We start from the raw sequence: 27,974 nt of genomic DNA, 5'->3' as shown, positions 1-27,974 counted from the left end.
CCCAGTGATGGAGGAAGTAGGGATAAAAGGCAAGGAAATGGTTATCTTTTCTCAGGGACATGATGCTGTGATGATATTTTCCCAGTAGGTGGCGCCGTGGCGGGATAACGCTTTAACCCGCAAATCAACGAATGAAGAAGAAGAAGGACAGCGCACATCGAGAGACCACGTGGTTCAGTCAGAGGAGGTCAGCTGACCACAGAGAGGCCGGGGGAGGAAGAGGAAGAAAAATGGAAGGGAACAGGGACGAAGCAGAGAAATGTATCAACATAGCATCCAAGGCCATTGAAGCTGGCGACAAAGAGAAGGCTCTGAAGTTCCTGAACAAAGCAGAGAAGCTCTACCCGACTGGCAGAGCCAAAGGTAATACCGTCATGTCGGGGTTTGTTGACAGTAAATAATGGGGCGGCGGGGGGAGGAGGGCGGCGAGGGGGGGGGGGGTCAGTGCTGTCAAATGGAGATGTATCAAACGAACTGCTAGCCGTAACGTCACATAATAACTGTCGCTTGTCGCGTCTAGCTCGTGTACGTTTTAAATGCGGGTTACGGTATAAATGAACGATAGCACGTCACAAATAAACAGTGGTGTTTATTCATTGACACCCACTCCTCTCACGGTCGAATATTATATAGGCCCCAGGTTAGCTTACGTCTGCTAGCTACCCTTAGCTAGCGTCTCATTATGCAGAGAGAGGATCGTAGCATCTTTTCCTCCTACCGTTTCTGGGGGAGTGTTTAACTAGTACGAACAGCCTTACAATGAGCGAACAAGATGTTCGTTTTTGAAGTACAGCGAACGGTTAAGCGAGCCAATATAACGATATTAATTGCATTTAAATGTAATGCTACCCGAAACGACAGGCCCACATTAATACGTATCTGCCTTTCGTAGGCAATCATAGATTTAACTTGTTAAGTGAGACACAAGGCTGCTTGTTGGGGGTGTTCAGTGACAGCAGAGCAGGTTAGTGCAGCAGAGAAAAGGAGGTTAGCCATGTCAATCCTATAATTGAATGATTGACCCAGACCCTGTAGATATGAATCCAGTAGTGGTAGAAGATAAACCAGTGTGTTGTCTGAGAGAGAGAGAGACTTTGAACCAATAGTGGCCTTGGAGTAGCATAGATGTATTTTATCGAGTCTGACTCTTGCTTTCGTATCATAGATATACAAGTGTCAAAATCGATCAAATACATCTATGATAGTCTTGATCCAAGGCTGAACCAACTAGCAATCTGTGTAGTATTCTAGGTGCAGCAGACTGAGGCTGCTACTTTTGAAGTCTGTTTGAGTTTGAAATTGGGAGCGCTGTAGGGATTGAGTGGTGTTTGTTTTCTAGATGGACATAATTGGAAAGGACAATATATGTGTACTGTAGGAACTATAAAGATGAGCCATTGCGACACAATACAGCTTTGTTACGATAGTGTCGTTATTTGGTTATAGTAATTCGCTTTTAGTGTATTAAAAAGGTATATCAATTTGCATTTACATTTGAGGAGTTATACATTATTGTGGAAAGCCATCTATAAAACATATATGACCATTCAAAGCCTAATCTATATTTTTTAAAGACATAATGGTAAGTGCTACAAACTAGATTCCCAATGATGGGTGGTGGTGCTGCACAGAAGTCTTTATAATTTAGTTCAGTTTACCATAACATAATATACTTCCAGTTCCTTGCCATTTGGATACAATTGTTTGACAATGAGCTATTTCTAAAAGAACCGCATGGCTGCTTTGTTGGATTAAGACTAGATTAAAATGTAATTGTTGTGTCTGCGAATGGTTAATGTGATCGGGGCCTACCCCTCTGGAACACGGATAACCTTAGCTGGCCTGGGATTGGGCCTAGGGGCTGGACAAAATATCAATATTGCAATATATCATCATACTTCCTCTTGCGACAAGTTATCGATACACTGGTGCCAAGTATTGATATTTTATTACAACACGCAGGTGTTCTACGGTATACCCGGCGTGCAAAAAGCAAACTCGCAGCACAAGACCACTGCACGAGAGCAGCACACAGTATATCCCCTAGTAGTACAACCAAGCCTAGTGAACACAACAGCTTGCTTACTGTCTGGCAGAGATTAATTGCAATACAAACCAATGCCATCTCCTCTCATCTCTGTTCTCGTAATATGCTGCCTACATTACTCTGCGCTTCATAAATGATAGATGGATATGATTTTGATTGTGTGATATTAAAGATTAAACAGAACATGATCTCTGCCAGCAACAAGTCCAACTCTTCTCCTGCTCCAAACCAAAAGCCTTCATCAGATCAGTCATTACCGTAATTTCAACACTCTTGCATGTTAAATCTTACTTTAACGTATATGACAGCAGTGATGTTTTTGTTAAAGAGGCACTATACAATTTGTTGTACATGGTTTCATTTATAATTGCCCAGTTTGTGATGCACAGTAAAGAATCTATTAAGGTTTCATGTCAATTCTATGGATAAATACATAATTGTTGCTTTTTGCCTCTTTATGGGTATTTGTTCAGTTACACATAAATCGTGATGTATCATAGATCACATTTCTTGCAATTATTGATTATTGTAGATTTTGTGTATCGTGATAACGTTGTCATCGAGGGCCAAATATCATCACAGTATCATAAATTACTCGGATCATCCCACTGAAACTTTCTCTAGAGCAGTGATTCACAACCTTTTCAGGCTGTGACCCCGCCCAAAATAATCATTATTTGAACTGGGGTCCCCCCACCCTGACAAGCACTTGGAATGTAGGGGTTGAGGCATTACATTTAGTTTGACTTTGTTCCACAGATAAATATAGTGAAAATAGCAGATCTACAAGCTCACAATGCCGTGAAAAGTGAGGCGTTAGGAGTTTGCAGATAGGAATTTTTTTTTTTTTCTTTTTTGCCTCTTTCTTTTTTTTTTAAATATATTTGTATTTCATTTTTTATGGGAGAGAAAGAACAGGTACACAAATACATTGATTGATACTCGAAATCAGCACAAATGCATTGCATACCTGCTAGCTGCCACTGGCTAAGGTACAAGAAGGCAAATTAAACAAAAAGAAAGCAGTTCATGCATATGTTTCTTAAAGATCAATGTCAATGAGCAAATAGACTAGATATACGTAGATAAATGTCTGCCGGACGAGCGGCAACAACCCTCCTTGCTTCGTCTTTTTTTTTGCCTCTTATATTATTTGACAATTTTGCCAATGTTTGACCTGTTTTTATAGTAGTTTGTTGATTACTTTTGATGCAGTAATGGTATTTTTCTTATTCCCCCCCCCTCTTTTTCTAGGTATTAAAAATGTATAAATAATTTAAAAGTCCTTAAAATGTTCACTTCACTGTTATCTGGGGGGACCCCCCCAAAATCATGTGCGGGCGGTCCCATCCCACAGGTTGAGAACCAGTGCTCTAGAGCTCTGTGCGGGACTGTTATCTTAGTCCAGGTCCCACCCCGCTTGACTTCTGACCCTTTGCCCCTCACCTGCACCCGCTGTGGTTTAATTTTCTGACCGCCTGCAGTTAATTTCTGACAGCCAACTCCCACCCACTTGCAAAATTAAAGGCTGTTTGTCCAGCATAATCCTGCAATATTACCGTCTAGTCCCGCAGTATTTCCATTGGGACCCAACATTACAAACAGAATGAGAGAGAGAGAGACGGCTCTTACAGCACCACTGACAGTGACACAGTGACTCACACAGCCTTACTTTACTTGACTTAGGTTACTAAATAAATTCATTTTGCACATACCGGTTGGGAACAATGTATCATAATTACATTCTCCTCATCATTTAGCCATACGATAAATGTGTTTATATCAAGCTAAAGTAAACCCCACACATGCTTCAGGTGCGCTACATCATCTAGTTTAGGGACTGTGCAGGATTTTGCGGGACCTAGAGGATTTTAAAAACATGTCTGTGTCTGCATTCACTTTGGAGGTCTTCAAGTCCCAGACTCTTTAGCCTTGTAAAGTCTTTTCATAACTCATGTTGCCTAACTTGTTTACACAAATAGTAGGTACATATCAGCCCATGCCTGATCACAACGCGTCATGCTGCACTGATTGACTCTCTTTTCTATTCTCTCTCCAGTCTTGTTGGATGTGTTGACAAAGAATGGGAGTTCAGCAGGGAATGGTGCATATTGTAGGAGGCCAGCAGGTGGCTCAGAAAGCACTGGTGCCCAACCAGACAGGGACAGGGACTCTGGAGGAGGGGAGTCAACAAAAGGCTTCAATAAAGAGCAGGTCGAAGGTGTACAGAGGTGAGAAACGCAGGATCTTCTTTCTCTCCTATTCATTTTCTATAACTGAGAACTGGTGAAGAAGGTTTTCACTTCACTGTTCACTTTAGTTTGCATTTCAGATAATAAAATCAAATCGCACACAGTTTTATTATACATTTGTATGGTGATGGCTGGGTGAAGCCTGGGTGCCAATGATTAGTGCTACATGTGTGGCAGAATAAACATAATCTAAATGACACTGAAACTCATGAAAACCTTTTCATAGTGAAGTGCTCAAGAATGGCAATATGTTCCTTAACGTTTTCTCAAAGCCTCTTGTTATATTTGTTGTTCTTAAATTTATTTCACTCCATGATTGCTCTGTTTACTATTGTGGATTATTAACCACTTTTCTTCTTGGCGAGTAAATACACACTCACAGTTGAGCTTTTATCGGCACGGCTGTGCAGGGCGACAGCACTCCACTTCGCGTTGTGCCTATGCTGCAGCACAATTGTACCAGTAACCACAATAAGTGCTTTAAGTGCGCTTTCCCCCTCATGTCTTATTGTTTAAATAACACACTATTGAGTGTTCTATTGTTTAAGTTTCACACACTTAGTGCCTATCCTGTGGTTCCTGAGGATCATTCTGGAACCTACAGTGAGGCCTCAACATTTCAGTTGCAAGGAATTAGATTTTCTCCATCCAGTCAGACTGAACTCAGTGAACTGATAGCGAGGTTGCACTGGACCACTGTTAGAAGGAATAAATAAATATACATCATGCTTGGGTTTTCATAACACCATAAGGTGATTGTATATGTGAGCATGCTTAATTTTGTAATCCCCCTCACAACTTAAATTCCAAGGAGTTTAATGCAGCAGTCTAGGGACACTTCATTCCTCGCCAAGTCTGCAAAAGTCTCAGTTCAATTATGTGAGAATGTTTTCATCAAATATCTGCACAAAACAGTTCTTAATGTTATTGGGATTTTGAATTAATTATACTTAGAGTTTAAATTGTTTAACTAAGATATGACAGTCTCATCTGCAGGATGTGACCAAATATAACTATTTTCAAATAAAATACATAAGAGCAGTTTATTATAACATTTTGAAAGAAAGTAGCCGTTTGAAAGACATCATTTGGCCTCCTCTAGTCTGATGTGGTGCTACAGTTACATGCACATAATACTCTGCTTACTCTGAATAATCAGCTTAGTGTAGGGTGACTGCCCATATTTTCAAACACCCAAACCCGGACCCTCACATGAATGCGCATGCTCATGCATGTGCATTATCATACATGGATGCACACTATCGGCATTTCCATCCAGGATGGGCGACCCTATTTTTAGAGTTTAGCTTGCACCTTTCAACAGAATAGAACATGCTAAATGTCTATGTAAGTGCTCAAAGTGCAAGTATGATTATTTTAATTGTTGTGAAAACCAGGATATTTTCGTTGTAAATGTTGGAAACTGGGACATTTTAGTGTATTTGCAGTTATCTGTCGTGATTTGGGACACCCAGCTTAAAACCAGGACAATCCTGGACAAACCAGGATGTTTGGCCACTGTAGGGTAAATAAGGTGTCTTTTTGTTTGGCAACAAGGACAACCATGGAATCAGGTCATTGATTGAGGATAATAATGATAAACTGGCAATGCAACACCCACAAGCTTAACCGCTTAACTATAATTGTAAGTTAATAAAATATAAATAAATGGTGCATTTATATAGCACCTTTATCCCAAGTGCTTTGGCTTTGAAGGGAACCATACAAGTCACAAATCTGCTCATAGGGGGCATTTGGGGTTAAGTGTCTTGGTCAAGGAAAGGACACTTCAACACTAAGCCAGGATGAGCTGTGGATCGAACCGAGAACCTCCCGATTCGTGAGCGGCTGCTCTACATGCTGAGACACTGCCGCCGCTCAGACGTGTGTTGTTGAATTGCTAATTCCCACAGCAGGTTCCTGATGGCTGCAGCCCATGACTTAAACAGCCCTCAGGCTCAGGCAACCCAGCCTGGCAGAGCTATGAGCTTTGTGCGTGCCCTTTCTAGTTGATTTCATTTTGAAAATTAAACACTGAGATGCTGAGTTTTGATGAAGAGTTAATTCACCCCTATACTGTACATTAATGTACAGTACACTTATTTCTGTTGTGAGATGTTGATCTGCAAGTCATTTAAACAGTATATGTGTTGAAACATTATAAACAGCAAGTAGGGTGATGGCAATGCAGTCATGAATTTTATGTCCATTCTTAATCTAAACCCTAAAATACGAGTGGAATATTCAAAGGGAGGCCTTCTTTCAAACTAACTGAATTCAGTTGGGTTTGTGGACATTTACCTTTGTTGATGTTAATTAGATCATGTCATTGAATAAACACAAGTAGGGGTTGATATACAAATATGATAAAAGTTTAATTAATTGCCTGTGTTCTTGCGCTGACGCATCCCCATCCCTAATACATGGTGGCATGTTTTCTGGACACTTGGTCTAAATCTTGTACTGTTAAGTTCTATTGTTTGCTTTTAGTGTTGCTAAAATGGTAAATTAAGCCTGTTTTACAGCTAGAGTTATTGGAAGTTGCTCAAGTGTCTGCTAAATAAAATGCAAATGGTAAATGTTTAACTTTTTAGAAAAGGTTCACTGTTGTGTTTAAGATTGACTTTGTACCTCGTACTGTGTCATTGCATTGCATCACCACAGTCTCCGATTCTGGATTTGATTGCTGAGAGAGGCGTCTCACGTGTACGATCATGTTGCCAAGTTAACTAATGCTAATTTTTAAATGGGTAGTATATCTCAACTAGATAAGATTATTCTAAGGTGGGACACAAGCTGCTGTGTCTTTAAGTTTAATTTCTGTGCAGAGATAATTATCTTTCTCAAAATTACCTACTGTAGATTATCACCTCACCTTTTTTTTCTATCTTGACTGTAAAATTAATCTGAACACTCATAATCAGAGTTTGTCAATGGTTGATGTAATAAATGATTCATATATATAGGTTTTAGTTGCTAACACTTTTTCCGTGCTGCAAATAGCAAAGATTTGCATCATGCCAGTTGTAATCTTGTAGAGTGGCTAGTTTTGCTATTTTTGAAAATAAAAATAATGTGGTTATTCATGACATTCAGTGTTATGGATTTATTTTTATTTTGAAACAGTCAGCAGTAGTTGGAAATGGCAGATGATGATAATGACATATGGTGCAAACCATTTATTTGTGTAAAAAAGAAAGTAATTAAACACCCAGGACTCTTCATACAGTACTGTATGTGTGGATGCATACAGTAGGTGTTTTTGAAATGGTCAAAGAGAAAAAAAGATAGTCTCAGGTAGCTGGATGATGCTGATTCTAGCCTTGAGCCTTGTGAGGGAGTGCTGGGATGCCCTTTTCTTAACCCCAATGGTACACTCTGTCCCATCCAATCAGTTATATGCCAACCTGTTGACATCCTTGCTGATTGTATAGTGAATCTCAATCTCTTAGAAAAAGTTTCATCTGGCATCTGTTAAACTGCAGCAATAACTATCAGTCACACTCACTCTTCTGTAATTTTCGATCGCTTTTAATCCAACAACAAAACGTGTATTGGCGTGAAAGCTTGGATGGACAAAACATTTTATTGGTTGATTAAAAGCAATCAAAAATGACAGAAGTCTGGTACTCTTTTTAATGAACTGTAAGTTTCCAAGGATAATGCACCAGACAGCCAGTACAGTGACAGTGGCAACCTTGTCCACAGTATTTTGCAGGTTGAAAAAGAGGCACGATGCCTACATTCTGTGGGAAAGCACCATGGTTTTGACAATGAGAAATGTATAAATAAATATAATATAATCATAACAATTGTAACAATAATGATAATACATTTAGTTCATGAAGCACATTTTGAAACGACTGTTACAAAGTACTTTGCAAAACCATACATGCACATAACAGTATCCATATCCTATGCTACAGTATGGTTTCAAATCAAGCTCATGACCTGTATTAAATGTCACACCGTGCCCTCTGTTTCCTGTCTGACTTTGCACTGTACTGCCTACTTAAGCTGTTTGTAAAAAATATATACAACCTCGTTTTTTAATTGAAGGAGTCATTTTAGTTGTTCTTTTGATCCGTGTGTCTGTGTGTATGTGTTTGTGTTTAGGATAAAGCGGTGTAAGGACTACTATGAGGTGCTGGGAATCAGTAAAGAAGCCCACGATGATGAGCTAAAGAAAGCCTACAGGAAACTAGCGCTCAAGTTCCATCCAGACAAGAACCATGCACCTGGAGCAACAGATGCCTTTAAAAGTAACAGTGCTGTTCTTTGGACTTAATGGGATACAGTAGTTCTGTGTTGTTTTTTTGGGATGTTATTACTTTTCTGCTTAACCAGAGTCAGTCTCTGCATCTGTGTGCAATTTGAAAGTATATTGAATGGTAAGCTTAGCCTCAACTGGATGTTTGTGGGATCAATTGGTAGCATCTCTCTCAAAGGTAGGAAAATAGACCTTCTCCAAAGCTGAGGGTTTAATACTTTGCACTCATTAGCCAAGCATTAACAATTTTCTGTCCCAACAGTTATATAGTGTAAAATCTAATTTCTTTGTCTGCTTGCTTGCATTATGTACTTCCCTTTTGAGAGGAGCTTAAACTTGACTGTTAAGATAAAGGTATTGAGTTAGGCTAAGCTCTCTGGTCAATAAACCATTAAACAGTCACACAAAGACATAAAAAGGCATCCATGTGTTTGTCTGAATCTGGCTAAGTAGAAAGAGTACTGGTAGTAAAACTTCCCCCCAAACTATCCCTTTAAATGTAAAATTAATGCAATTTGTTTACCTTTTCAGGATTATATGAGCATTATATGAGCATTTTACTGGTTTATCTACAGTGGCTTACAAGTCGTCACTTGGAATGGACAGGAACCATTAAGTTACAGATCATTGGTTTAAGATATTTTATGAAAATGTAACCTCCGCAAGGACACATTTTGTTGTTTAGATTCGTTAATATGGCCAATAGTATGACCTCAGGGTCAGACTGAAAATGTGTCTCTAATTACTTTTTTCCTCTGCCTTTCTCTGACACCTCTGCCATATTTTCCCTCCAGAGATTGGCAATGCATATGCAGTGCTGAGCAACCCTGAAAAGAGAAGGCAGTATGACCTGACAGGAGGGGAGGAGCCTACTACTTCAGGCCACGCCCATGGTGCAGGTTTTGACTTCCATAGGGGCTTTGAAGCAGACATCACACCTGAGGATGTATTCAACATGTTCTTTGGAGGCGGATTCCCCTCCTGTAAGTACACACATAAGAAGCTTGCACACACCTGGGTTATTGTTATTGATCAGTATACAAAGCCACTTGTAGATGGAGAAAAATCATCAGTTTACCAGTAACTTGGAAGCTGATTTCACCCTCTTTCTCAACCTCACAGATGTTGATTACCAATATGCAATCTTGTTTCTCTTATCCACAGCGAGCCCACACACCTTCACCAATGGCCGGGCACGCTACAGTCAGCAGACTGATAACCGACAAGAGAGAGCAGAGGAACGAGGAGATGTACATATTAACACTATTCTTTTGTTGAATATGTTGAATGTATGAGTCAATATCACATTTTGTTTTAATTGTTGGTTTCCCTCATAGCAGCTGATTGTGCTTGTTTGTGTGTAGGGTGGTTTCTCCATGTTCATCCAACTGATGCCCATTGTAGTGTTGATCCTGGTATCCATCTTGAGTCAGTTGATGGTGTCCACTCCCCCCTACAGCCTCTACTCCAGACCGTAAGTACACACATCAATTTTTTTTAGGAGAGTGGGTACTCTAAAATATCATGTGTCAAATATGTCCTAGAGGAGGCTGACCTAGATGTGGCGGCGATGCATCAGCTGTAGTGTTCTAAGAAGCAATGTGTGTAATAACAATAACATAGTAATACCCTGCAGCAGTGACAGAATGGACTGCTTTGTCCTCCCTCCTGCCCAGGTCCACCGGTCAGACCATACGACGGCAGACAGAAAACCTGCAAGTGGACTACTATGTCACTAGAGATTTTAAATCTGAGTACAAGGGCTCAGCGCTGCAGAAAATTGAGAAGAATGTGGAGGATGACTATGTGTCCAATATCAGAAATAACTGCTGGAAGGAGAGACAGACAAGTGAGTGTCATTGGTCTTCAAAATATCCCTCAATGCATCTGCATAATGTAACGAAAAAAAATAAGAAAAATAACTTCCTTAATGACTCCAGTTAAGGTGGTATTAACGGAGAGCCAGAGAGATGATTTTTCATATTGTTGGTAAAAGATACGTCATATTGGAACATTCTATATATTACCCTAACACAAGCTATAGATATTGGCAGCCTTTGGCGTTGCTTCTCATATAAAGCATTAATAGATATTCTATGGGTCCAAAATATTTGTTATATATGTTTATTTGACATTTTTGTTTGATTATTGGAAAAAATTGCCATTGTTTTACACACTGTCTATGTATGTCCCATCCAGAAACAGACCTGTTGTATGCTGCCAAGGTGTACAGGGACGACCGCATGCGTAAGAAGGCAGAACTCATGACCATGGACAACTGCAGGGAGCTCGACAGACTAAATGACCTATTCAGAGGCGGATGAGCGGGCAGAAACTGAACGCTTTTAGATCAGAAATATAAATATTATATATATATAAATAGATCTATGTATGTACATGTTTTTTAAGGAAAGTTCTTGGAGCTAGGAGAAAGAAAACAACAAAAACAAATAATTTTAGCCTTACTGTGGAATTCGCCCCCTCTCTCCCTGTCTAACCCCCTTTCCGACTTGGCACCACTGGACTTGGCTTCTTGCACCGTAAGGAACCAATCTGCCAATACTCTTGACCTGTCCCCCACACCACCCCGAGCTTACCCTTTGTTTTTCTGGATTTGAGAAGGACCAAGGGATACTTGATTGTAAAGCAGAAAGTGTTGCACCACGATGGATTTGGGTAGCAAGAAAACCGAGATGCTCTGCACAAACAAATCAGACTTAGATATTAAGATCATTCCAACATCACACCTGCTTAAAAAACAAAAAAGAAGAGAAACCGAAACCATGGCAAGTTTTGAGAACTCAGAAGATACCTGAATGCTTCCCAACTTACAAACTCATCTCAGACATTTTGGACAGAGCTCCATGGACCATCAGCACAGCAGTCAACTGTGTTTTTATTTTGTTTTGCTACTACTTGAAAGATATTTTATGTCGTCCAATCTGAAAAGCGAGAGGTTATCAGGACTTAATGGAAGGACATTAAAACTGTTCAACAATATTGTACATTTTGTTTTTGAATGTTTCACATTTATGCTGTTATTTAAGTAACTAGGGAAAACAAGGTTTTTCTTTAATGCTCGACTAATCATTTGAATAAAGTAAAAGGTAATGCCACAGACTGGATGGGTGTGCCTTGATGAATCAGCTGTTGTATGAAGACCCTACTGTGTATGACTTTAGAACTTTTATGTGTTTTATAAAGGTATGTAAGACTACCACTTTGAGAGCACCCGGGCATTTGTTGTTGTCCCCTTATCACTGTCCTCACCCATGGCAAAGTGTGTGTGTGTGTGTGTGTGTGTGTCACAGCCTTGAATATTTTATTAGACAGAAATGCAAAACAGCACGAGTACAGTCAAACACTTGGTCTAAAAGGATAACACCCAAAAAGTCCTTGCGGTCTTGTTTCCATTGGGGTCATGTGTTTTCAATTCATTGACATATACAAAATAAAACAAATTCAATTCCACAAATACAAAACTATATGTACAGAGTAGGAAAAAGGGGGGATCGCCTCGCCTGTCTAAGGGAGAAGTGATAATTACCTCCCCCTTTGCCTTTGGCCTCCTGAAAGGTGAATTTTCAGGCCTGTTTTAAAGGAAGGAATTTCGTTTCTCATGCGGGAGACCTGTGTTCCAATCTCAGCAGGTATGTGTTACATTGGACGGAGGTCAAAGGGGGTGAATGTTCAAAGTAGCTCAGCCTGCCCTGTACTTCAGGCTGAGCTACTTTTCAGGCCCTGAAGCGCAGACCAGTATCTCACCTGGATAAGGGGGATTCCCTATTGATATAAGTGGTAGATGTCTGGCTTCAACCATCTGTCTGTAAAATATACACACACACACACACACACATACACGGTCTCCTAGTTGTAATGTATTATAATATGATAGGAAAAATGCAACCTTATATTACAGAACCAGTGTCAGTGATCATAACCACGTTTTAACCTCGCGTCACCATGCCTTCCAGTTTCCACATACGAAGCAGGTTTCTGTTCCGAATTGACCTGTGTGATCCGGTTTGGAGTCCACTTTCCGTATCCGGAAACTTGCACGCACAACGCTTCCATATCCGTTCTAGACGTGGCCCTGAAACATGACTGTCATATGACAGTCATGACGAAACATCAACCTGTCTTTTGCACTTTGTCCATTTACAGCTCGTACATCTACATTAACGTTCAGATTTCAAACATAAAGTGCTTACCCTATGGCCACAGATGTTACAATTCACTTCGGTGCCACATAAGTACGCGTATCTTCTGTATTGTTCAATAAAAAGCATTTTAATCTGATCGGCGGCCATTTTCTTATAGAGTTATAATGTATCAGAGTGCACTACAACTTCCAACCGATAGGGTCACGTAGTTGAAAGCGTATGAAGAAAATTCAAAGAAAATGACCATCGATCAGATTAAAATGCTTTTTATTGAACAATATAGAAGATGCAGGTACTTATGTGGGCCCGAGGAGAATTGTAACATCCGTGGCCATGGGGTATGCACTTTATATTTGAATTTGTAACGTTTGTGTAGATGTTCGGATTGTAAATGGAGAAAGTGAAAAACACAGGTTGAAGTTCAGCCATGACGCTCGTGACGGACTAGAGTCGTGTGATCCCATGGCTATTCTAGACCAAGACCGGATCAGCATCCTGCAAAGCGATTTACCATTGGTAATCACCTAACGTGACGACACTAAATCAGGAAAAGGAGTCCAATGTTTAGCTTTTGACATGCCGAGGGGCTGACATTTCATTCACATTTGAACAGTGAAATGACCGGCGAGGCGGTGACTGAAATGACACATCCGCGTTTTAAGGAATACGTTAATCTAAGTTTTTGAATTTGGCTCACTGTCACATGCGACGAGACCAGCTGCTCTTTGGTCCAGTGGATTATGCATCATCATAGCCTGCTCTTCGTGTTGTACTTCTATGGATGTTTACCCCATGTGTCTTCACAACAACACAAAGAGCCAGAAACTCCAGACTGGCGAAAGACTTTGAAAACCATTCGTAACGGAATACACAATATTGACAAATATCTTAATGCTGCGCTTGACTTGTTTGGTGGCGACGATGGATTATGTCAATACACCTGTGGTGATGGTATGTGCGTGCGCTCTCTCTCACTTCATATTTCCCCACATTCTTTAAATAATTATGGGAAATTATGTCTCCAGTCTAATGAAACCAGTACAGCGAGACGTTTCATTTGTTGCCTAAAAAATACCCTCGGATCAAGACTATCATAGGTGTATTTTATCGAGTCTGACTTATTACTTTCGTATGTATCTAGATATGCAAATGTAAAATTGATAAAATACTATGACCGTTTTGATCCAAGGCTACCTAAAAAATAACGGAATGAGGAATAGTCTATTCGTAATAGTAGAACATTTGCTAGTTACATCCTGATCTCAATTGATTTAATGGTGATAAAATTAAGTCTCGTCTACATGGTTATCATATCAGAGAAAGATAAGTGAGGAGCACGTCATAACACGTCTTTTATCTTTGCTCTGTGCTCACAGGTTATAATCCAGCGCCACGTCCTGGCTACAAGCCTCCTCCACCCAATGGATGTGGATCCCCGCTCTTTGGGGTTAAGGTACTTTTATTTATATTTTGTATTTAAGTCAGTTCAAGCCATTATTGTCCAATAACAGAACGTTTTGGTGTTGAAGTCAATGTGCAGTGAAGACAAATCACACAGGCACATTTGATTTTGTTCAGGGCTAGGTACAACTGATGTGATACTTGAACTTGATATTCTACAGCAGGGGTCTTCAACGTTTTCAGGCCAAGAACCCCCTAGCTGAGAGAGAGATGAAACAGGGACCCCCTCTATATTCTATAAAATTGTGTTTCTTTTTTTTTTACTTGGTCTGCTCTTTTTTCCCTCTACACCTATACCTCTTTGCCAAAAATAGACGATCTACAAGCACACGAGGCGTTGTGAGCTTGTAGATCTGCTATTTTTGGCTAAAGTTCTCCTCAGAAAAGGGATGCTAGGGTGTGGTTAAGGTAAAAAGAAAAATCATATCACACAAAGATTTGGCGGACCCCCTGTAGTAACTCTGAGGACCCCCTAGGGGTCCCGGACCCCCTGTTGAAGACCCCTGTTCTACAGAACAGAGGACAATACATTACTTTTACCCAATACACAGTGGTCTGTCTGTCTGTCTGTCTCTACAGGTTGACCTAGGCATCCCATCCATGACCAAATGCTGTAACCAGCACGACCGTTGCTATGACTCTTGTGGCCGTCAGAAAAACGACTGTGACGAGGAGTTCCAGGGCTGCTTGGAGAACATCTGTAGAAATGTGCAAAAGACTCTGGGATTGGCCCATAGTGTCCAAGGTGAGCAGCTGAAGATACAGTACACAAATGAGAGAGCCTTGTTTTGTCATTGTTTGCTCTCTGATTACATGATACAGTACACTACACAGACCTGAAAAACTAGACAAGACAATAATTACACACATTCCTTTTAAGGGATTTTCTTACCGTGGTACAGTAGATTATTTTGTCATGTTGAATAGAACCAGGAGAGCTACCACGTGTGTATCACCTATCCAATGGAAAGTAACTTCTCTCTTCTGTTCACTGTCAGACATTTTTATGCTGATCTAGTTTGAACAATCACTTGTGTAGGCATTTGTGTGATGTTGTATGGGATAAGTCTGCACTTCTGCTTACTTGCCTAGAGACTGAAAGGTGAAGATTTCACATTGGCTGTTAGCATCCACAGTCAGTGTTCAGCTGCCATGTGTCCTGTCAAAGTTTCTTTTTTACATTCCTGTTTGACCATGTTATACAATTAAGGTTTAAAAATATTTCACAAGAGACCTGCCCAAGAAGGGCAGCAGTAAATAGAGTTAAACAACATTAAGACAAAAAAAGAAAATGTAACAAGTGTAGTGGAGAGTCATCAAGAGTATCTAAGTCATGAAGATTAAGTTCCTTCTGCAGCAGGCTATTCCAAGATAAGATAGACAAGAGGATAGACTACAAGCATGGCCTTATAGTTGAAAACATACCAGTGACTAAAAGAGAAAGGAAAGAGAAGACCAACTGAAGATTTTTTGATTGATTGAAAATAAATGTATTAACAGTTTGCAAAAAAAGCATGGCGGTACAGATTTATACAAAAGGATGCTAAAAGGATAACCTAAGAAAGCCTATGGCTTATTTCCATAGAGCACCGAAGTCTGACGTAATTTACACATCCTACCTGGGTCGCGTTTCCCCCCCACCCCCACCCCCCCCCCCCCCCCGTTCTGAATCCCCATAGACGTGTTTAATATCGCGTCAAATAAGAACTGTGTTCCAAAAATAAACAAATGACCCCGGTGATTTTACTCTTATGGATATGAAGCATCAACTGACGGTGAGAAAACGCTAATGTTACTTCCGCATAATTAGTTACATTTTCGCCAATAACAGACTGTATCAAATATGAGTGACTGACTATCATAAACGATACAGAGCTACCTCCCTGACAATTTCGCAGAGACAGTTTGTTTATTTTTGGACCCCAATTCTTATATGAGACGATTCTATGATGACACAATGTTATTCTCCATAGAGAAATTACTTTATGAACCAGGGGATGAACGAGTGGCGTCAGGACTTCTGTACTCTATTGGGGTCCTGTGTATTCAATTCATCTGAACATTTAAAGACAAACAATAATATACAATAATTAAATAAATAATAAAAGCGTAGTGTACTTTTGCAAAACAGTAAACCCCTCATTCATTGTTACATCGTCTCCTACATTATCAAAACAAACAGGGGAGTTATCTAAGTTTATTAAAGTTATGTATTAGCATTAGTAACTTTCACTTTCATTTCTCCTTGCTGTGTTCTCCATCTATCTCTGTAGCGTGCGAATCAACGGTGACCTTGCTGTTTGATGCCGTAATGCACCTAGGCTGCAAGCCCTACCTGGACAGCCAGCGAGACTCCTGTATGTGTCTGTACGAAGAGAAGATGGATTTATGATGAACTCCTACAGACAGGAAATGTGTGACATGCAGTGGTGGACAGTAACTAAGTACATTTACTTGAGTATTCTTAAGCACATTTCATTTTGGATACTTGTGACTTTCAAACACAGGTATTGTACTTTTGACTCCATTGCATTTCTATGAAAGGAAAAGTACATTATGAATTAACCACTTAAGCCCTATTTCAAATATAGTGAAAATATCCGATCTACAAGCGTGAGTTTGTAGATCTGCTATTTTCACTATTATTATTTGTTTTGAAGATGTCTGGAAAATCTTAAAATTTTAGGGGGGAAATGTCTAAATAATACAGCAATGCATTGATATTAAAAAGAAAATGTACTTTGTAATTTGTATTTTTGATTACTTAAGTATTTTTTTTAAAGGCATGTGCTTTTGAATACTTATTTTTAAAAGCAAGTTCTCCAATACTTAAACTCAAGTACAAATGTAACTGAGCAACTTGCACTGTGGAGTAATATTCGACCAGGAGGAGTATGTATCTATACTTTGACTCAAGTAGTGGGATTGAGTGCTTTGCACATGGTATTGCACAGTACACGGGCAAAGATTTAAATAATAATAATACATATATATATATATATACACACATGCACGCACGCACGCACGCACGCACGCACGCACACACACACACACACACACACACACACACACACACACACACACACACACACACACACACACAAACTTCTGTCACACTCAGTTGATGTTTTCTCAGGGAGAGAGCTCGTGGGAAACTTGAATGAGGAGTTCATTTCCTGTGCTCTAATTATTTGTATCAAATATATAAATATATATTTGTATTATAGAGTTGGGTATTTGAGTCCTTGAGGAGACACTGTATTTCATGGTATTTCAGGTCTAACTTGTAAGAGGTTTCTAACCTCAATGTGACTTCGGACTTCCTGGTGTGTGTGTGTGTGTGTGTGTGTGTAATAAAATGAATGCATGTATTCAAACTGTGTGTTTTGTTCCTGAATAGCCTCCTTTAAAAAATATTTTATGTCATGGATGTCCAAAATGACTTTCATAAGGCCATGGATCCCCATATCAAATGTTTCTGTCTTAGGGACAATGTGTAGTGATGGTGATAATCACATGATGACACATCAATCACTTATGATAATGAAAGTGAAACATTAGAATAGTCCCTTTTTTCCTTTCTATTTTAATAGTTTCAAGTGAATTGACTTATAGTGACATTAAACTACTCATCTGATCTGGGGGGCCCTGCATACCTGTTATGATCATTTAAGTACACTTAATAGGGCTGATTTGACTTTGAGCTATATTTTTTACATCCACCTGAAGTGAGTTCTTGCCATGATTGGTTGTCTCTACAATGTGGCAAATACGGAAGTACTTTATAGACGACGTGATTGACAGGAATGAGTACCAATTGCGCTCTGCCTTTGAAAAGCTCAGCCAATGACATTATGGAGGCGGGACAGTGCGTGAATGGTCACTGGGGGTTGCTTGACAAAGCATATCCATTGTTTAGTAGTAGTCCTAACATATTGTACCAGCATGTCTAGTCCTGGAAATAAATGCGGTGAAGGTACGTTTTATACAAACAACACATTCTATTACGTTTTGTCGTCATGACATACTAATCTAATGTTATCCGTCGGAGTTTTGTCTCCCCAAGCACATACGAATGCATTAGATTCCCATAGTACAACTGCCTTCTTTATAGTACCTTAAACACGTTATTTAATTGTCTGGGCTCGTGATTTATAGTCGCCAAATGCACAGGTTCTTTTAGTCTGTCTTTTATTCACCGTTGCTATGGCTCTGTTTTCCACTTTGACAGAGAGTGTTGCTACAGACAGCAAAACGGGCATCATGCCAGGTAAGTGCTTCAGATCAGTTGTGTTAGGCAATAGTAACATGCTTATACGTGTTTGGAAGTTTGTCTAAAGGCAAAGCTATTGTGTTTCCACACTACAAACCCGAAAGACTTTTGTGGTGTGATTGTGACGCTATTTTACTGCCCATCAGTGTGGGTACTAGGTACACAGAACACCCAGGCAGTGTTGCCATGGCGGTTTATTATAAGCGACTTAGGGATTTTCTGTAAAGTTGTTTGTAAATATTGGTAGTTGCGGTCTGCGGTTTTGGGGGCTTGTTTCCAAAGTGTACTTGTTTGTTTAGGCTTGCTTCCAGATGTTTTAATTTATTATTTAAACCAGTGGTTCTCAAATATTTTCATAAATGTTTTGTGCCCAGGGGAGCCTTTGTGTGTTCAAAATATTCCAAATAGTCCACATTTAATTGCAAGAGTTTTTTTTTTTAAATAATAATTGATATAGGTTTAAACAAAGGACTTATGTGTTATAGTGGCTTCTTTTGGGCTTTTTATCATAGACCTGGTTGCTTGTTTCTACGGCAAAACCTGGCAACACTGCACACAGGCCCAGGTGATAGGCTACATGGCATCAATAAGGAACACAGTTGTCATGTTAGGCTATTGTTCTGTCCCTAATGACGTCGTGTCATGCTATCCTAGCGCATATAATAGAAAACCTTGCTTAGATCCTACTGCTTGGTTGGTCTTAACACAACAGGTTTTAGCAATGTATAGGGTGTGGCAGGCGTGGTGTCATATTATATTAATCATTTACTGTGCTACTGAAGGCTCCTGGGAACTGGGATCCTAGACCTACAGTGCTAGCTTAAGAAAGGCCTGAACTAGCTCAACCAATCCCTATGTAGCTAATACATCATTTTGAGATGTAAAAATTCTGCAGGGTGAAAAAGTAAAAAAAAAAAGGATAAAAAGGAAGAGAGAATGAAAAGTGCTCAACGGTTTGAAGTAAAACAGAGAGTCCCCATATGAGGGAATTTGTGTTTTAACACATTTAAACTAGTTGTCAGACTCGGCAAGACACAAGAGAGCTGCATAACAGTTTCCTGTTACTTTAAAAACAAAATATTTTCATGCAATAGTATTGTTTCATGAATTGCACATTGCTTATTCATTCTTGTGCTTTATTTTATAGACCTAGATGAGCCAGATGCTTTCTTCAGAAGGTAAGCGTTTACGTACAGAAAGTCAAGAGTCATGTCCAGTCCATTCAAGTCTGATGACATTTAAAATGAAGGAGTGTGGTTGTCAATCTTAAGTTCTACTGCCTACCTTCACTAATCTTGTTTGTGTCTTCTCATGTGTTCTCCATTAAGAAGCACCTTTTCCATGGATCCTGCAGAGGAGTACAAGATGGACCACAAGAGACGAGGTCTAGCACTCATCTTTAACCAGGAACGCTTCTATTGGCAGCTGATGTTGAGCAATCGAAGTGGAACCAACGCTGACAGATATAACCTAGAGAAGAGGTGCTCTACCCTACTAAATCAAATAGAGCTAACTCATTTTTTATATTTGAGATCAGAAAATGATCACAGTCATGGTGAGGGCTTACATTTCACATTGACAAAGTAAATTATACCTTGAAATGTCTATAATCAATATTCCTGCCCCTTTTATACTAAAATAGGGACGTATTTGCTGCTGTCATGTTGTTGTTTTAAGATTAATTAATTTCATACCATTTTTATGCTTTATTTTAGATGGTTCAGCGTAGAGGTACAGGAAACGCGGAGAGAGAGATTAGGGGACTGACATGCAGCAAATGATCCGCCTGGCTGGGAATCGAACCAGAGACTTGCTGTCAGGCATTAAAGCCCATGTGATATACACCCTAACCAATGGGTTAGGATAGTGCGTTGTATAGCTATCCAGGCTAAATGCTTCCGGGCCTGTTTAGACAAGTCTCTTTAGCTTCAGCTTAGTTGATACTTGTCTTGGAATATTCCTCATGTTGGTTATGTTTTCTTCTGCTGTAGATATAAGGCGTTGGGTTTTGATGTGCAGGCCTATGATGACCTAAAAAAGGCAGACATCATGAGCAAGATCACTGAAGGTACACAGACACTGGCAAATACTCATCTTTATTTGAACTGGAGGTAGACCCTTGTACCTTTTACTGCTGCATGCATGCGATCTGGTCACCTTTTAGGCGAAATTCTCCATAGATCACATGTCATTCTTGCTGACCCAATGAGAATATGTATAGAGGGGGGTGCCTATAGTCAGAGCGAGTGATGCGATTGCCTACTCAAAGAGAAAGTGATGCATGCCATCTCAAAGCGAAAGACTGATGCATTCCTACTCAAAGCAAAAGACTGATGTGTGACTAGAGGGGTCTGGGATACGTATGTCATTATGACCAATATTGCCATCTACTGGATATAATCTGCTTTCTGGAGTAGGTTGCAAGTGTAGAATTTAACAAAACTGTTTTATGTTTTGCCAGCTGCGGAGGACAACCATACCGATGCAGACTGCTTTGTGTGTGTGTTCCTGAGCCACGGCGAGGACGACCACGTGTACGCGTATGACGACAAGGTCTACATCCGGGATATCACCGCTCTCTTCAAAGGAGACAAGTGCAGAAGCCTCGTAGGGAAGCCAAAGATCTTTATTTTACAGGTATAGTCAGATTTTGTGTATTGAGTCATTGCAGGCAGAGTGACTTACAGAGTTGCTGTACATGCATACATACATAGCTTTATTAATCATTTGTCAATTAGTGGCTCAACTAATGAAGCTTGACATTACTTTGTCTGGTTGGTTGTCATGTCCATTGCCAGGCGTGCCGTGGAGACAAGCATGATGACCCAGTGACCCCGATGGATGTAGTAGACAGTGCCAACCAGGTAGTGGTGGATGCTGGGGTCCTCTACACACTTCCTGCTGGGGCAGACTTCATCATGTGTTACTCTGTGGCTGAAGGTGAGACTACACACACACACACACACACGAAGACTATCGTCCCATCAGAAAAGCGTGTGCTAGACTCAAAACACTGCAAGATACAGATTGCCAGATGATGCGAAAAACGCAGAATATTCAGAGGCTATGGATAAATTTGAAGAGTGCAGGGGTTAAGTGAAAAGTGTGTGTGTTTTTTTTTTTTTTTTTTTGAGTAATCCATATTGTCCTGTCCATTGTGTTTGTTCAGGATACTATTCCCACCGGGAGACAATCAATGGCTCTTGGTACATCCAGGATCTGGCTGAGGCCTTGCAGAAGTTTGGAGATTCCCTTGAGTTCACAGAGCTTCTTACTCTGGTCAACAGGAAAGTTTCCATGAGGAGTGTTATGAATTGTAATGACCGAAACGCAATTGGAAAGAAACAAGTTCCCTGCTTTAACTCCATGCTCACCAAAAAACTCTACTTCCGACCAAAAAAGGTGATCGTTTGATCCGTTTTTTTTTGTTATCAACTCTGTGTCACTTAACATTCAATGTCACACACACATCATCCATGTATCCTTCAAATAATTCTGTAATTTCACTGGCTGTCATGCCATTTTTAATTGCCTTTTCCAGTTATGTCAGTGTGGACAAATGCAGCAGGACATGTTGCACTATGCATGCACAGTGATAGGTCTTTTCAAACTTCAGTGCAGTTTGTTACCATTGGCCTCATTCATAGCAACTTAGGACCTCTGAAGCAAACTGGTCCCACTGCAAATGTGCAGGAATGATCTGGTACTAGAGAAAGGTTGCCTTCATGTGACAAAAGAATAACGGGTCATTTTCACATGCTTTCTTTTAGCATGTGAAAGTCTTGAGAAGATTTGAAGGTCAAATTGATACAAAATAAGAGGATCATTCACATCAACAAGTTTTGTCTGCCAAATTGGCCCTGATTTTTGTTTCTCCGTCAAAAAGGGAATTAGTGTTTGTGTTTTAATTCTTTGAATTGTAGCTGTTTGTGATTAAACATTGAACTATGCATATTTGCACCCAACTAAACAATCATGGGAAAATACCTCAGGGAGGGAAATGACAGCCTAGATACAGTACACTACCAGCTGTTTCTCTGGACCTATGAATGACTCAGGAATATCAGTCAATACTGTATGAACATACAATATACTATACATTTAACGTACTGTACGTATATCCTAGTGATTGCTCCATTGTGTCTTGTTGAATTAAACGTGTGACCTTATTGTTAGTTTGTACTCTACTGTGTAAGTTTCTACTTTTTTCCTAAAGCGTAGCTACGTTTTATAGTATGAAAATGTACACTTTTTATCCCCATATGACACAAGCAGTTTTCCATCCTATGTCTAAAGCAGCTCAGGATTCCTTTCCATATTTACCAGTCATCACGTGTCAAGTGATTTCCAGACCGTAGCAACGACACCATAAACTGTGTGAAGACTAGATGCTGTATTTTTATTCCATGAATTGTCTTTGTATTGTCTATGAGTATGTCTGAGGTGCAGTGATGTAACCTACATGTCAGAAATAATAATTTCTGTGTATAAGCTGTTTTTTTTTCCATTAGTAAGGATTTTTCTGAATACTCACTGGGTACTACTTTTTTGGCAAAGAAAAACCCCACTATCTTACATTAAGGAATGTTTGGATTTTTGATAGTTTTCTGATTACAATAAAGCATCTTTACATTGTAATCTGTCTTTGCATCATGAAATATCCAAAACTGCAGCCATTTAATGATTTATCATTAAATCATCATTGAGCCTGGAAGCAAGTTCAAATTACTTTATATGATATATATATATATATATATATATATATATATATATATATATATATATATATATATTGTCCAATGTCTAACAGGATGTTTTGAATTGTCATGGTGAAGGGGGGGGGGGGGGGATCTGAAGATGGGTTGGAGAGGGTTTGCGGAAGAAAATGTTTTTGTTTGTTTTTGTATTTGAAAATTGTATACAAGAGACCTTGAACAAAAGATTGTAAACAAAACACTGGGTGACATGGATTAGTCCCAGGCACCAGTATCAAAATAAAGAAGAAACGCTATGGGACTGTTTTTGCTGTGTGTGTGTGTGTGTGTGTGTGTGTGTGTGTGTGTGTGTGTGTGTGTGTGTTTGCATGTGAGAGAGAGAGATGGTTAGCCTACAGTTCTCACTATTGAACAATATCTCTTCACGTTCTGGAGCCTAGTAATAACCACACTAACTCACTACTCAATGAGTCAAATAATGCTGCTTGGTCCTCGATGGAATTATTTGGTTTTGGATCCTCAACAATTTAGCAGTAATAAAGAATATCTGCGATAAGAAAAGTATAAGTAGTATGTACATTAATGATAGCACACACTAAGCTGATTGAAAGGTCTGTGTTCATGGTTTCTATTTCTAAATATCCATGTTTATATGTGCACTGCGTGCAGTGTTTGTATAAATATATATTTACGTGTGTGTGTGTGTGTGTGTGTGTGTGTGTGTCAAGGAAGGTACATTGCACAGTGTACAGCAATTCTGCTTCTGACTCTCATCAGTGCTGTTACAGTTTTGTAGCTAGGGTTTAGTGACATAGTGAATAGTGACAGCCCATAATTAGAATTTTATGGTTTTATTGCAGGCAGTTCAGCTTAGCAGATGATTATCCATTGATCATCAAGTATACAACGATGCCCAGTACTGTACATTGTAAAGTAAACGCCAACAATAACCATACTACTTAATAAAACATGGAACACAATAAAACTTAACAGCAAAATAAACAGGAAACACAATTAAACATTAATACAAGATGAAAAAGAAACGCAGCTGGCATAAACTGTGGGATGTTACAAAAGCGATAGCGATAGCAGGATACTGCATATTTTATAAAATTGGAAAAAATCTGATTCACAGTCACACTGAAAGGAAAATGGGACCTGTTTTACTCCACCTGCATGGAGGTCATTTAGGAATTATTTACAGAAACCAGACCTAATCTTTGATCATGTATAACCTTTTTATGTATGTGAAATTATGGACAGATGTTTACTGACCAACTGAATGTTTTTGCTGTGTATGTATGTGTATGTGTATACACCTAAACTATAGGTATGGTCATACAGTATGAGGAATCAGTTGTTAGCCTGACTGACTGAACCATTGACTACTACCACTATTACTATTATGTTGATTGTTTTTTCTTATTTACACATTGTAATTGTATGGACATGAATTCATGATTGCTATATGAAAACCAAAAGAAAATTGATAAAATAAATATATAACTAGAAAATGTGCTCCTCGGAGCACAGGTCTCCGCCAGTACTGTTCCTGATTAATCCTGTCTTACCTCACTTCAAAAGATATAAATGATCTTTTGAAGTGACACACCTATTTATAGGTCTCTATTTCATCATGCGTCTCGCTAGCCAATCAAAGCACACCCTTTCAACATATTGTCACGTGTCACGTGAAGCTTGACCAATGTTAGCTTGATTGGAATTTGTTATGAACCTTATTGTTCTGTAGGAACACATCCAGTTGATGAAAGATAGTTTTTTCTAAGACCTTTCCCAGAAATGGCAGATTAGAGATTGGTCTATAATTACCCAGCACCAATGGATCAAGGTTGTGTTTCTTGAGTAACGGCCTGACTACAGCCGTTTTCAGTGAGTCTGGAAAGACGCCTGAAAGTAGAGAGCTGTTTACAATTCTTAGGATATCTCCAATCACGCTGTCTAAAACCTCTTTGAGAAACGGGGTGGGTATTGCATCCAGTGAACAAGATGATGATGTCATCTGTGATATAGTTTTACGGAGTTCCTCTTCATTAATTGTGCAGAAAGATATTAGACTTCCTCTGGAGTGATCTACGTTTTTGCACCATGCACCATTTGCAGCATTTGCAGTGCTAGCAGCAGCATTCATAATACCAGCTCGAATGCTAAAAATTTTGTTTGCAAAAAAAGACGCAAACTCATCACACTTAGCTTTAGAAGCAGGGAGCGACTCCTTGTAAGCCTGGGGGGGGTTTAAGAGATGTTCAATGGTAGAGAATAAGACTCTGGCATTTTGCTTGTTGTCATTGATAATGCCTGAAAAATATGCTTGCCTTGCCAAGCGCAGTGCTTTGTTATAGGCCACTGTTGACTTCTTAAAAATCTCTAGGTGGACAGTGAGTTTGTTTTTTCTCCAAATTCGCTCAGCTCTACGACATTCTTTCTTGAGTGAGCGCATGTGCTCGTTGATCCAGGGTGTTACTCTAGAATTAAGTTTCTTTTTAGTTTTCATAGGAGCCACTATGTCGAGAGCTGACTCTAATTTGAGATTAAAATGTTGAACCATATCATTCACTGAGGGGGCATCAAGTAGGGGGGGCACCTGCACACACGCCAGATGACGAGGAAACTCGTTTGCTGCAGATGAGCTAAAAAAACGTTTTTTTATAGTATATTCTGTATTGTTTTTCCTTAGATCAAAGACAGTTATATTAAAACACAATAAATAGTGGTCTGTTAGTTCGGGCTTATCAATAATACTGTCAACAGTGATATTCAAACCTTTAGTGATCACCAAGTCCAGGGTGTGGCCATGTTTATGTGTTGGCCCAACAACATGTTGAATAAAGTCAAAATTGTGCAGTAACTGTAGGAAACCCATAGCCACAACATCTGAAACAATGTCAACATACAAATTAGCATCTCCAGTAATCAGAGTTCTGTCATAATTAGTGGAACAGATAGATAAAAGTTCTGATATTTCTGTTAGAAATAAGGCTTTGCTGCACTTTGGAGGTCGATACATACTAATCATAAGCACAGACGATTGACTCTCCAATATGGTGGCCTGGTATTCAAATGATTTAAAACTGCCAAGGTTTGTCAGAGGTTTGAATTTTAAAGTGTCAGAAAAGATATTCGCCAGACCACCTCCTTTTTTTCCCTCACGTCCTGAGTGAATGAAACTGTACTTTGGTGGGCATGCTGCAGATAAGAGCACCGCTCCATCAGAACCAAGCCAGGTTTCTGTTAGAAAGATAATATCTAGTTTCTCTTTACAGATGATATCATTTACAGAGGAAGACTTGTGATTAAGTGACCTGATGTTAAGTAGGGCCAAGTTTAGCTTAAGGCATTCAACTACTTGGTTGTTTCCTCTACATGGAATGCCTGTTAAATTTGCTGTATTTGCAGAGCGTTTAAAGTCACTCCTTGTCCTGGGAACTCTATTTGAGATAACAGTGGAAATATTGTAAACCTTGTTTTCTACAAGGCTAACTAAAATAGCCTTGGGCCCAGACATGATTTTGGCTATGCATAATGGACCCTGCCTATCTCAGCAATCAAATGTATTCTCTAGACGTAGGGAAGCCGACAGGACGTTCTTGTTCTTGCAATGGCTCCGTCGAGGGGCGATGGGTGGGGGGCAGGGCACGGTTGGTGCTTGGCGTTTGATTTGGGGGGTGAGTCTAGTCCCCGCTCTAATCAAGTCGTTCATGCTACTGGTGAAATCCAGAAGAGGTATTGGGGACAGGGAAAAAGATGATGATGAGGAGGAGGAAGGTGATGACGTTGGATAATCTTCCTCATTGAGAGACTCCTCTTTGTCTCCTTCCTCTTCCAGCATGACCGTGGCTGCAGAGTCGACGTCAGGGGCCGTGGCAATCTCCTCCTGTGGATTTAGGCTGTTATCAGCGGTTGTTTTCAGCACGCTGTCCTTTGTTTTTGTTTCCGAGTCTTCACTATCAGAGAGTTCATTTGTTATGGATGTTCCTCCACCATCAGCAGCGGTGGGGGGTGGTGTGACAGCGTATTCGTCCACACAGAGCCATTCACCTTGGCATTCTTCAACGGCAGCAGCATTATCTGTTGTTATGGAAGCTTGTGCTCTGGCAGAGGTTGACGAAGACAGGGGAACATTGTAGAAAATGTTTGACATAAACAATTTTGTTCCCAGCTTGTTCAATTTAAGGCCATCCGAAGAAAAAAGATGTCTTCTATCCCAAAAAAAATTGAAATTGTCAATAAAATGTACAGATTTGTTGGTGCACATAATTGAAAGCCATTTGCTCAGTGCAGACAGTCTACTGAAACGTTCATCGCCGCCTCTTGTAGGTGGTAGTGGGCCGCTGATGCACACCTTTACATCAAGTGAGCTGATTTTGCTGAATAAGGCTGTGAAATGCTGTTTTAGGATTTCGGACTGTTTGTTCTCTGTATCACATGTGCCAACGTGCAAGATCAGGGTTTTCACCGTTGGGTGTTCAGCGATAAGATTCAGAATTCTGTCATTCATGTCAGAGACTTTGTCTTTAGGGAAGCATAACACTTTTGCCTTTCTTCTTATCATGCTTTTAACATCTTTAACAGCGGCATCCCCTATGATCAGAAATTCAGGCTCACCATATAGCCTTTTTTCATCTGAGTTACTCTTGGTTCTTACCCTGCTGGGTGAAGAAGATTTGTTTTGTCTGCCATCAGACGGGCATCTGGGGTCCTGGAGCAATGGGGTGAATCTGTTTCCCAGCTGCACAGGACACTCAGCACTCGATGTTTTGGGAGATTTGTTTGTA

The 27,974-nt window shown here is 39.8% G+C and overlaps 3 protein-coding genes across 4 annotated transcripts; all 3 read left to right on the top strand.

The window, feature by feature from the left end:
- The first annotated feature begins 174 nt into the window (after positions 1-174).
- Positions 175-11,692, top strand: dnajb14 (DnaJ heat shock protein family (Hsp40) member B14). Its single transcript, XM_084074920.1, has 8 exons — positions 175-363; positions 4,107-4,278; positions 8,416-8,561; positions 9,364-9,552; positions 9,734-9,819; positions 9,934-10,043; positions 10,246-10,418; positions 10,769-11,692. The coding sequence occupies exons 1-8, from the start codon at positions 231-233 to the stop codon at positions 10,891-10,893; spliced, it is 1,134 nt and encodes a 377-aa protein (XP_083931046.1). The 5' UTR covers positions 175-230; the 3' UTR covers positions 10,894-11,692.
- A 1,567-nt stretch (positions 11,693-13,259) lies between these two features.
- On the top strand, positions 13,260-17,521 carry LOC311060421 (group XIIA secretory phospholipase A2-like). The gene is made up of 4 exons (XM_084078600.1): positions 13,260-13,683; positions 14,109-14,185; positions 14,773-14,938; positions 16,467-17,521. Exons 1-4 carry the CDS (start codon positions 13,473-13,475, stop codon positions 16,583-16,585), a joined length of 573 nt encoding a protein of 190 aa, XP_083934726.1. The 5' UTR covers positions 13,260-13,472; the 3' UTR covers positions 16,586-17,521.
- Positions 17,522-18,064: 543 nt separating this feature from the next.
- On the top strand, positions 18,065-23,104 carry LOC311060405 (caspase-6-like). Of its 2 annotated transcripts, none has more exons than XM_084078583.1 (8): positions 18,065-18,169; positions 18,425-18,463; positions 19,614-19,644; positions 19,798-19,947; positions 20,458-20,534; positions 20,928-21,103; positions 21,265-21,406; positions 21,636-23,104. In XM_084078583.1, the coding sequence occupies exons 1-8, from the start codon at positions 18,070-18,072 to the stop codon at positions 21,878-21,880; spliced, it is 960 nt and encodes a 319-aa protein (XP_083934709.1). In that variant the 5' UTR covers positions 18,065-18,069; the 3' UTR covers positions 21,881-23,104. The 2 variants fall into 2 exon arrangements, with proteins under 2 accessions (XP_083934709.1, XP_083934708.1); XM_084078582.1 differs by having other exon boundaries at positions 18,067-18,169; positions 19,795-19,947.
- Positions 23,105-27,974: the final 4,870 nt, after the last annotated feature.

The sequence above is a fragment of the Gymnoscopelus microlampas genome, assembly GCF_963454915.1.
Source record: "Gymnoscopelus microlampas genome assembly, chromosome: 2".
NCBI lineage: Eukaryota > Metazoa > Chordata > Actinopteri > Myctophiformes > Myctophidae > Gymnoscopelus > Gymnoscopelus microlampas.
This window is presented reverse-complemented; position numbering and strand designations above follow the sequence as displayed.